We start from the raw sequence: 12,271 nt of genomic DNA on the forward strand, positions 1-12,271 counted from the left end.
CATTGTGAAAGGTCAAGTGGAAACCTCTGGTGAGCGAGCTCTCACCCAAGTGTTCAGGAACTCTAAACTAATAGTATGTTCTGTAGAATGTTCCATGGTAAACGGTGCTAGAAAATGTCCCAAGGCAAAAAGTAAGCTTGACTGCAGAAATGTCCCGGGAGCTTAGCGGAAGAAGGAGGAGGAAACGTCAAAGCGACTCCCAAAAAAAATTGCTCAACACTCACCCGCTTGGATAAAAGACACCCAAGAACGACACAGGCTCAATTGCTTGAAGAACTTGTGACAGAAAGTAGGAAGAGAAATAAAACAGTACCTTCAGCTGGAAGACTCCCCCTTTCAGAAACTGCTAATGTCATGCATCTCACCAGAAACTGGGGTATATAACAAGACGCTCGACGAAATTGCATAAAATCGCCTATTCCTGATTCCAAAAACTGTTTCCACACGAATGACGAAGAGCAAAACTTCTGGCAGACTGTTCAGGAAACTGAGTTTCGTGTGGGCAATACATACTCGGTACTTGTTGCTTCTTCCAACCACAAGATGGCGGGACGCAGTGTACGCTGCGCTGAGAGGCTCCAGGTGCAAGTGTGCGTCAAATATTTGCAGTGCAGGTGTTCAGGGACAGAGGAGGATCATCACAATGAGGAGTCAAAGACAAAGGGAGTCCACACGATGGATGCTCGAGGTAAGAAGATGCCTCGCAGCATGTTTGAATGTCGCAAGCCAATAACGGTCACTATACCGTTGTACCACAACGCAGGCAAAGGGTTGCTTCCTAGAAGAAAAAACGTGCATAACAAAGATGGCAGATGGCAGAAGTTTGCCACTCACACTGTCTCCAGCCCTGCTCAGATAATCCTCACATTGCTGTTTCACACAGAGCAGGGTACAACTGACAGCTGAACACAAGACAACTTTGTGGTATAGGGTGCACACACCAACAAAAGACCCTGTAAAGCTTCCACCCGATAAATAGGTGAAAGGGGATAAGTCAGTATGGGGATAAGTCAGTATGTGCAAAAGCACAGCTCACAGCCGATGTCAGAAAGCCATGAAATTTCCATCCATGTCACTAGATTATTGCAGCCAGATGTTGATGAATAGAAGCATGCCCAGGGTGGTAGGCTATCCAATGGCAAAGGACACTTTCCTGAAAACTTTTCTTCTAATTAATTCTTAAGGCTGTAGTTACTTATAGTTTGGTTCCCCTGCAGTACATGCCTAGATTCATCTACAGTTCCACAAAATCGTCGCCAAAATATGTAGTAGGAAGAGAACAGGCCCAGTTCCAAATTGAATGCTTAAGTAGGTTTATTCAGGATCAGATGTTAAGATGTAAAGCAGAGCCCCAGCAGGAGCAGCCTTCCTGCTGCTCAGCCCATTCACCAACTGACTCACACACTCACCAACATTCCGTCACCACAGTCACACTGGCTGAGCAGCAGGTATAACAGTAGCACACAGGGTTAAAATGCCGGCTGCTAAGAACGTGTACCATGCAGATCACAAAGTTCATATAATGTAAATAGGTCAGTGAGTTACTGCTTCTGCAAGAGATATCATTTTGTTACTTGTAGTTTATAAGTCCAAATCCTTAAAAAGAACATTGATCTATAAACTGTCATCAAAAAGCTGCATGCAATCTGCATGTTAGAGCTACATGTTTTTTTCCCAGTCTTTCACTATCCTAATCTTGTCAAAAGGGTTCATTTGGGTAGGAAACAATTCTTATTATTAAAAAAAGAACCCCTGACAATGGTGTTACGTTTTATATCCTGAATTTGTGCTCTTCCAGAATAAGGACTCTTAAACTATTTTGCCTACCAGTATCGTGGGCATGTGACTCCTACACCTTGTAGTCATGTCTGATGTAACATTTCTTATACACTTTACACTCATATGATTGCATCTGTGCAATGTGTGTGTGCTGGAGCGGGTAGTACCAAATTTTGTATACCCCTCCCATTCTGCATGTTTATATTAATCTGAATAATTAACTAATAGTAATCTTAATAATTTGTTTGCAGTGAAAGACTTATCAATCATATTAACAAAAGAATTACACGTGGGAATTGCACTTTACATGGCTAAACTAATTGTAAACTAACATATGTACGCATACTAATAGTAGAAAAGTACAATATTGCATGATATATGTTGCTTTTGTGATGTAATTGTAAATTGTGCTTTATTGAGTGAGTATAAACGCTTTAAATGTTGCTTTTCTGCTAGATAATTACTTACACATAAGGGTATTAGCGAGGGATTAACATTTCATTAGCCATTTCCATCTTTTATTTACATTTTTGTGTTTGTTTTGCTTAAGTTGCCCATTTCGGCCTTATCAAAATGGCTGAATGAGATGTTGAACGTGACTGCTCCTGACAACACGAGGTTCTGGGTGAAGTGCGCATGCGTCACCACCAGCAACAGTGGCCTAGTCCTGACCTCAGGAGCTGATGTTCTAGTCAAGGTCGCTCCGGGAGCTTTGCCAACGATAAAACAAAGGACTGTCTTAAAAACCGGAACCAGCAAGTGCGATGACTTCATTTTGCGGACTATGTGAGAACTTTAATGGATGACCCCAAGTCTACCAATCAGAACTTTCCAAAACCCCGATCTTGATACATTTTGACATTAATTTCATTATAAAAGTAGGTAGGGAATTGAACTAAAAAAAACTCTTCTCCTTTGACGAACTCGATTTCCTGACGTTATGCTGACGGGGAGGACGGTGACACTGCTGGACAGCTGTTATCCTGAATCTTTGAGAGACTGAATTGCGGCCTGACTTTGATAAAATGTAAAGGTTTTTCCACGACTTGACTGACTTAGAGGATGACTATTAGCCAGATTAGGTAAATATGATGTTCTGCGGTTCTACTGATGATTTCTAACAGTTTTGCAATTTTCTTAGATAAATGTATTTGATTAATTGACAAATGTGTTGTGTCGATTATTTGAAGAAGAACATCTAGAATAAAGAGTAAAGTATAGATAAATGATTGGGTTCACTAAACTATACAACAACTAAATGAGGGGAATATCTCAAGGTTGGAGTCAACGCATTTAGAGTTAGGTAAAGATATTCCTTTCATGTCAGCGTTTGGAAGCTTATTCCTCTAGGGAAGCAGATCAACGGAGTGTGAGTGTTGGTGTTATGGTCCCCACCAATGAATGTATTTGAGTGAATTTACTATTGAGGTATTTGGTCTGTGCCAAAGGGGGAATGTGATGTTCCACGCTGCAACATGTGTGATGTCAAGTGATCTGACAGGTTACACTGGTATGAGTGGTGCTATAAAACTAAATTAATCTGAGAGACGGCGGTTGTGGAGACTTGTGGACACTGTTAAAAGGGAATCTGTGGCAGAGGTAGTCATTGGGGGGTGCCAAGAAACATTGTCGCACAGGGCGCCACCAGTGTTAACGCAGGCCCTGCAACTTCCTCATGTCGACTACTTCAACATTTTGAATCTCAAGCTCATGCGAAACTAATTGAAAAATGACAGTGAATACAAAACTGTGGTGGAATAATGATCCGTGGTTTCCATCTGACTCAACCTCATGACCCGGCAGAGTTCCCTGTCGAACAAGACAGTGAGCTCAAGATGCATAGACACAAACACAGATGTATGCGTGCCTTAGACCTCTATTACCTAAATGTCTTAAAAAGTCAAAGTACTGCTAAGTACTGAAATCGAATGTAAGTTTTTTGCTGTGCTCTAACCTTTCAGAAATGTCTTTCCTAGTGGGCAGATAAGCAGCAGGGTGTGCTCTGTTGACGAAGACACTAAGAATTCATCCAGCAAACTCCCACCCCTCCTCCTGTTTGTTCTAAAATGGCTGACAGCCCCTTTACTACAAACAATATTTCGGTCACCCAGAAAAATGGATGCAAACCCATTCAACTCTCTATTGTGGTCTCTTATTCCAATCCAAATCAAATAACCACAGATCAGCTGAATATTAACTGCACTTCATAGTCATGTACGCATTCTGTGCAAGATGCACGCTATGCAGTTTCCTCTCCTCAGCATGGAGAAATAGGAAAACTATGTACAAAATGTTTTCACCCATCAAATAGGAAATTATCTGTAATCCTAATTGTAGGTTCATGGGTGGAAAGGAAGATATACATGAATATAGCCTTGCAAAACCAAGTAAGAGGCACAGCAGACAAGCAAGCGTGGTCGAATTTCCAAGCATTTTAAACCGCCTCTCCTGCCTTGGGAAAGCACTAAAACTACTGCAAAAGCCCAAAAACTTGCTTTTGAACATTTCTTGCAGGTATTTCCCTGTAGATTAATTGAGAGCCCTGCAGACCGTTTGAAAGAGCAGGTATGGATAACGGAGTATGCCCGGAAGTCTATGATTTGTGTAGATTTCCTTGTGAACCTCAGGAGATTTTTAAGAATCTCACAAATTTCAGCAACTTATACAAACTATAGCCATAAATCTATGCTGCTGAGATTATCTTTTGTCTATCAGCTCCTATGTATCTACCAGTTGAGACAAAGTTCAACTTCATGCTGGCCATCAACATTTTTATGGAACAGAACTGTGCTCTGAAGACAACTTAATTCAACCTGTCATTTTAATAATATACATTGTGTTCTCTTTGCTGAATTGCACTGTTAAAAAATATTGGTCTTTATACTCAAATTCGTGATGCGTAAGATTCTTTCCTAAAATAAGTGTAGTGTGGATTATGCAGTTTCCCCAAATGTAGAGTGTTCTTTCATCACAAATACTGCCTCAACTGATGAACAATTGATATTTATCAAATTTATAGGTGTATTTTTCATTCAAAGTTTTTATGCTGTTTCATGCAAATATTTTTCATGCAAAGTCATAGGTCAATTTTTCATGAATGAATAAAACCTGGGTAGTGTTGAAGTACACATACCTTGTTTCTGAATTCTGGACAGGGTAAATGCTTTCCACTTGCCATCATTGTGATTTTTGTTGCTAACACTGTAAGCTGTGCCGGAACCCAAGTCGTAGCTAACTTTTATTCGTCCATCACTGAGCTCCACGCTCATGAAGTCTTTCTGTTAAAGGGATTAAAAAAGAAGGCTCTAGATTGTGGATATAACATACCTTGCTGTATGAGTCAGAAACAAAAGATACATAGAAAGTACCGGTGAAAATGTGCATTCCATACAGGAACTCTGGTTTTGTGGACAAAGAAATTGATGCAAATTCAACTATGTATTTACCACACCATGGAGCCTCACTCATTCAGTGGTTTCCTGGGACCTCCTGGAAGCTATTGGAGGTGCCAAAATATTTCTTTATAGAAGTGAGAATACATAACAAGATGATTGGGGATGAATCCAAAACTCATTTTAGTCTGATATATCTTAGGTTTCATTCATCTATGTTGACATCCTGCTGAACCTAGGCAGATCAAAGTGTGATATAATACAGGATAGAGTGGCCAGCAGAACAGCAAAGCATTTTTAAATTGGAACTCGTGATCTTCAGCTGTAATATTTGGTATTTTCGGCTCACCAGTCAGACACTATTTTAACATTATTTCTGTTAGTCTTAAAATGACACTACATCTATGTTTCCTCCTATAATTTATGGAGGTCTATCTTTCAAGGGATGTAATGGAAGCAATGGTTTACTTGGAATTCATAGAAGTGAATGTAAAAGTAGGCCACAACAGGTTTCTGGCAATCAATGAATGCAGGAAAAACACATTATGACCCCAATGGTCAATTAATATGGATGAGGAATAAGCTCTATTGTACATGTTTACAAAGCATGGAAAACATGACATATATTTATACAAGTACAAGCAAGACAACAGCTGTGCAAAGGGTCCCAATAGGAAGAAACACAAAGAAGTGTACATAAAGTGGTTATATAAAAAAATGCACTTTCAGATATGTGTTCCAGAGCACACTTATGCTTGAGCTACATAAAAGTATATTGTTCAGGCCAACATCAGTTTGCGTGCTAGGGAGTTGACGACGTTGCAAACCCGTTTGAAATACCGGGTTTTCTTCCGGACTATCATAAGAAAGGGACTCCTGAGAACGGAGAGCCACAGGACCAAAGAGGCCTCAGGTTACCTGAGTTGCAAGTAACCAATAGTACAATATGGTGATACATTTGAATTGACTGTACTTAGCGCAGATGGTTTGAATGCCACCCAAGTAGTGCTTAGAAGACGAGAGGGGAGCTCGATATGTGCAGAGAGTTCCCAGGCATAGACGCTTATTCAAAAATGTATCTTAGTTTCAGAGCCGGTCTAATTCCGTGCTCTTGCCGGTCAGCAAGGTCCAGAAAACTGTAAGCGGGAAGCAGCGCACTGTTACTGTCAGCCCATCTGATCATCCTAGAGAGGCTAGATTGTCCTGAAGAGAACCCAGTATTTTAAATAGGCCTGAAATGCCATCAACACCCGTGACGGCTGGTACGTAATAGGGGTGGCAGTGAAAAAAATTATAACACTTTCCTCTGCACGGCCGCCGTCTCTCTTCCGTCATCTCTCCCAGGCTTTTCTTCCTGACTCCCAGAAGCAGGAAGCACACAGGCTCCCCTAAGCCAATCACGACGCTGCGGTCACCAGCACAGCAGCAACATTGGGATTGGTCTAAGCGGCCTAATTCCACGCTAAAATAGGGTGTTGGAGCCTGAACATGTTCTCCACCCTGTGCAATATAGCCAGGTGGAGATCATGCTGAGTGCGCATGACTGTTCTGCAGGCCCAAGACGACCGGCCAAACCATCGTGCGCACTTAAGAGCACATATTTCCTCCTTCCCCTGCTCTGACAGCCCAGTCCCGTCCCTCCCTAACCTGGCTCATACTGAAAAATAAAATAATAATAACATTGTGGTATTATCATTTTATTTTTCCTTTTTAGCAAAGCTGCAAATCAGTGGGGCTACGCTCCTCTGCCTTAGCGGAGAAGCTGCTGCTGAACAACACTCTAGCACATGAACTGAAATTGGCATGAACAATTTAGTTTTATGAAGCCCAACCATATGTGTGCGCTGGGACACATCTTAAAGTGCACTGCTTCTCAAGGATGTTCAATAGATAGCGGATGTTCTACCCACCAAGGTGAAGTAAGTGATGATAAAATGTGGCACTGTTTTTCTGCTAGGAATAACCCAGAAATATTGGAGATCTAGCTATTGTGAAACACTGACCTAATGTGCCCTTGAAGGCAAAGCTTGAACTGGCATTGGCTTCCAATTATGAAAATGCAGTGTCATGTACAACTGTAATTAAAAAGTGACCTTTAATTTGATTAAAGATCCATGTTTAACTTCATGTTCTTCATACAGATCTCCCATCCTATATTTCAAAAGAATAGTTAAGTTTTCAAAATGTATTGCCTTTTCACCTAAAAACATATAAAAACTCCACCACAACTCTTGCTGTTGGGGTGCTCACTGCATGACTTTGACACGTTATCCCTTCATGGCCCTGATAAACACCTCTGTAGAAATGATCAATCCAGACCATTGTAGCGATTACGAACAAGAATCCTGACGTAAAAGGGTTTTTTAGGGGCATGGTGTGATGCTTGCTCACCATGTATTTTAGTGGTGCACTCTTACGTGTGCTGTATCATTGATCACTGCTGTTCAATAAGACACCAATCAAATGTAGGCACTTTTATCTATTCTACAGATGATTATTTTTCTGTATTTCATTGAAAACATTTCAAGTTTTCATGAACTGAATGTTAGCCATTACCCCGTATGGAAAGATTTACCTAATCAAAATGTAAATAGATTTAATTTTGTGTTTTTTTCTTTTAGATAGACATAAACTTGGAACGAGAAAAGGCTTGCCAATACCTCGTGGAGAGGCACAACTTTTCCAGGAACATGTTGCTTCTCTAGGAAGATAGCAATGCAAACAATTTTCAGATCAAATCATAGGCAGTGTAGACATTGCACCCTTGCCAGTAAGGCTAGTTATGAATGGTTTGGTTCATAGACATCTGAAAGACACTTTCCTTCCTCACGTGCTGTGCAATAGTCAACTGCACTGGCTTCTAGGGACCTTCCGGCTCACCATTAAGTGTGAGTTTTTAGGGCAAAAGGCAGTGATCTTTTGCATTTGGTCGTGGCCAATACCAATGAGCATCTAACTCTCTGCTTCTAAAATATCTCATTTTTCACAATATGACCCAGTCTGTGGGAATGTGCAATTTTTTTAAAGTCATCCTGGTCGTAGGCTACCAAGTGTATCATAGGAGGAAGGGCATTGGTTAGGATGTAGAGGGATGAGAGTCAGGGTTATTGCGGAGGAGCGTCGTGCCACTGGTGGCAGCAGAGGTAAACACCTGAAAAATAAAATTAATAATTAAATGTTACTATCATTTTCTTTTTCATCTTACCGGCGGCTGCCCGCAGCAAGTCATAAGGTGGGGCCATGCATTCTACAACATTAGTGGACAGGCAGGGTGATGGACACTACTAAGTGCGCATGACTGTTTGGCCGGCCGTCTTAGGCTGGCCAAACTGTCATGCACACTTAGCATTTCTCCAGCGGGCTGTATTTTACAGCCTGGTAGAGATAAGCCACAGGCTCCCAGCTATGGCTTTAAGTGGGCCGGGTCTCAGCGGTGCTGAGCACCGGCAGTTTTTTAAAGGGGACCTCGAAACGGGTCTCTATGGGGCTCTGTTATGTGCCCTGGCACAGGCGGTCCGTTTTTTCCCGGAGTGCAGTGACAGCAGGCACATCTATGTGCGTGTGCTCACCCTGCTCACTTCTCACTCGTGGAGAAGGTACGGCATGAGGTCATGCCATGTGAGCCTTGTAGGGGAAGGAAAATCCTTTCAAGACAGTCATTTTCTCTCTGGATTTCCCTTCTCTTTTTGAAACTCAGGAGCAGTAACATTGTCGTGGTGTCACCAGGGCTTTAAGTGGAAGCTTTTTCAATATTATACACAAGCCATAGTTGCTGCATATTTATCTTTTGCAACTAACAACCATTGACAAAGCCAATAGTCCTGACTTGTTGCAAGTGTAATGTTACTTGTTGTATTGTATATCTGGATGCAATGACAGAAACAGCAAAATTTAAGTCGGGCGGCACACTATGCTAAGCACAGATTTTTAGCTTACGTGTTTTTAAGCCACGTCCCTTTGGCCACGTCCCTTTGAGAGACCCCACAGTTTTTTCACCCCACTTAAAGCTCTGCTCCCCGGCACAGTCTGAGTGCAGAACCATGACGCTCAGACCAATCCCAGCGCTGCTCTCATTAGCATGAGAGCAGTGTCAGAAATTGCCATCTGGGAGGCTGCACAGTGTGTTAAGCTCGGGACCGGATCGGCGAGAGGAGCAATGTGGCAGGTAAGTTCTCTATTTTATTATTTATTTTGTCTGTCCCCAAACACCCCCTTACCCCCCGGACTCACTACTTTGGATCCTGTGCAGCCGCCACTGATGAAAGCTCTTCTACCAGCCCCTCTGTGTGAGGAGATAGTGTCAGTAACTGAACAGCTGGACTAGGACCCATCTAGGGCTACATCAAAGGCAGGAAGGCCATCATTGTACTCTAAGAGCATCTCACACTTATGCAAACATTTGGCTATAAACTTCTTTTGTGTAACACAACATACTATTATGATCCTGGAGTTTCCCTGTGGCCTGCACATAATCTCATACTCTTTATGGTATTGTGCTAATTTTGGTAGATTTTGAATCATACACGTTTGTGGGTCTGATGAAAGTAGTCCATTTGTAGTTAAGGCAAATGAATGAAACCATATAAAATCATAAATACACTGCAAAGATTCTCAGCAGAACATACCAGATCATGCGTGGCAAGATACATCAACAAGGAACTCGAGGAAAACGTCTTAAACTTAAACATGATGGTGGAAATGTTGGGGTTCCAGCGTATTGGACGACTGACCAAGGCATAGCCCTCTCCATCAAACTGAACTGTGCCCTCGCTGTCTGCGACCTGTGGACTGCAAAAACAGGAGATTGCATAATACAGTTAGGTAGCCTCGTTGAGCAAGAGCTAAAATATGACGTCACGTCTGAGTCTAAGCATCAGTCTTTGACTATGACACTCATGCAAAAAAAAAGAATAATAAACTTCAGGAGGCATCTATTATATAGGAATACATGTGATTCTTTCCATTTTTGTTTGTGGTTCGTAAAAGCACTGCTAGAATAAATGTTTATACTAGGGCAGTGAATATATTTGTAGCTCATTAGCTGGTTATTTGGAATACCTGTACTAATAAATACACATTCAGACATTTATTCTTACAATACAAAGGTCAAAATGCAGTTTCCTACCACAGTAGAGTTAACTGGACATGGGAAAAACATGGCTTACTGACTGATGCATTGCATATTGCAGTTACTTCACACATGGAAACTATTCCCCTAATGGTCACAAGGCCTCTCCAATATGAGTTGATCAGATGGTACAGATTTAACCCCTTGCATCTTGGTTTTGATTATATAACAATTTTAAAGCGAATACACATGACACAATGCCATGACCTAAACCATATATTCCAATGCACAGAATGTAGGATGCTATTATTCACTATTGTTGTGGTAGGGGAGGGGTAACATGACTCACTCAAGACTTCACCTCTCGTGAGTCATGGTCCCTCCCACACTCAATAATAGTAGTAAATTGCATATTACAGTCTGTGCATCTGCATATATACTAATTACACATCTTGTGCACCATACACATCTTGTGCACCATCAAATATAAATCAATAGGCATATAGGTAGGACAGGTGTAGCAGGGGGATTTATCAACACACATATTTTATAGTGAGGGGAACCAGCAGGCCTGGTTTAACTGAATTCTTTTGGATGCATGGCTAAACCAGACATCAGAATGTACAAGAACCCATGGTCAGAAGCATCCAAGGGCTTTGAGAGTGGGTGAGTATTCGCTGCGCATGTCCATCCATTATCAGATGAGTGAGAATATAGGAAGTCCTTGGTGCATCATAAATCCCTTATTTTTCTCTGAGCGAGTAGGACAATAACTATTCATTTGACAAATCAAACAACCAGAATACGTTCTTTTTTTCTGCCTTTACACAATTCCACTGGTTGCTTTTCTTTTTGAATGAACTGCAAAAAATGTCTAGAAACGTGTAAGTCGGATTTTATGCCCACTAAGCAAAGTGTGACAATGTACCACCATTCAGAAATCCAGTGCACTTTCACATGTGTGTGTTGCCAAAGACGCACGAGATACCTTGCTAAAGACTTGGAAAGGCAACATAGAGAAAGCAAATGAAAAAAATGGTGAGACTAGTGGTTGCTTCTGGAATGTGCAGTTTTGGAAACAATTTGTAAATCCACTATTTTGAAATTGCTGTGTGTTGGGCAGAACTTTAACCTCAAAAGAATGACTTAAAAAGTGACTCACTACATCTATCATTCAGTGTACGTCCAAAAATGTGCCCAAATGGTAGAATGGGTGTGTGGGTCTGTTGACAATACTACTCCATGACAGGGCCGTTGGGGAGAAAAAAAAATGTGGGCCTTATGTACAACGTTTTTAATTGTTGCCATCCCTCAGACTAGGTAAACCGGAGGGGTTGTGACTGCTAAAACACTTTTTTTTATGTACTAAAACCATTTAACGATTCATAAACGGTTTTCGGATTCGTTAAATGGGTTTAGGAACATTACGGGATCGCTATTCGAAAGGGAGTTTTAAGGGCATTCCTACCATATATAGATACCTTAAGGTAACTAATAATCTTTTTCGACTGAAACCCAGACGCAAAATAATAATATTTTACCACCACCTCAAAGATGGTGGTAACTCATTTGGAATGGGAAGGGGTCCCCAAAGGACCCCTTCCTCTTTGTGAATGGTGAAAAAATATTTTTTTAGAGAAGGCAGTACTCCCATTGACCAATAATCATGCATCTCGTTATTCTTTTAGGAATATGGACTGGATTTAAAAATAGTTTGCTCTATTTAGTCACAGACACTGTGGACTGCTGACCTCAGCAGGCCACCATATCTTTGATTGTAGCCAATCGTATTTGGTCAAGAGTTGCGACCTGCCTCAGGTAGGCCGAATTGCCACCCACTATGATTCTGTCTTTTATGAACTGATCTCTTGATAGGAGGTCGTTTTGCAAAATAAGAATGCATTCAGTAGGGAAACAACCTTTACAACGCAACTATTACATCGCACTACACTTACAACGCAGGCATTACAATGGAACATCCTTTACAACGCATGACACTACAACGCATACCATTACAACGCATACCATTACA

The 12,271-nt window shown here is 41.3% G+C and overlaps 1 protein-coding gene across 6 annotated transcripts in view; it reads right to left on the reverse strand.

The window, feature by feature from the left end:
• LAMA2 (laminin subunit alpha 2) overlaps positions 1 to 12,271 on the reverse strand; it is a 3,129,796-nt gene that overhangs the window by 233,104 nt on the left and 2,884,421 nt on the right. For all 6 annotated transcript variants that reach the window (XM_085611831.1, XM_085611827.1, XM_085611830.1 and 3 more), the window contains 2 exons: positions 9,797 to 9,959; positions 4,913 to 5,057 (listed from right to left, as the gene is read on the reverse strand). In XM_085611831.1, the coding sequence (XP_085467957.1) occupies positions 4,913 to 5,057; positions 9,797 to 9,959 (308 nt within the window). The remainder of the gene's footprint in view (positions 1 to 4,912; positions 5,058 to 9,796; positions 9,960 to 12,271) is intronic.

Source organism: Triturus cristatus, chromosome 6 (assembly GCF_964204655.1).
Source record: "Triturus cristatus chromosome 6, aTriCri1.1, whole genome shotgun sequence".
NCBI classification, from domain to species: Eukaryota; Metazoa; Chordata; class Amphibia; order Caudata; family Salamandridae; genus Triturus; species Triturus cristatus.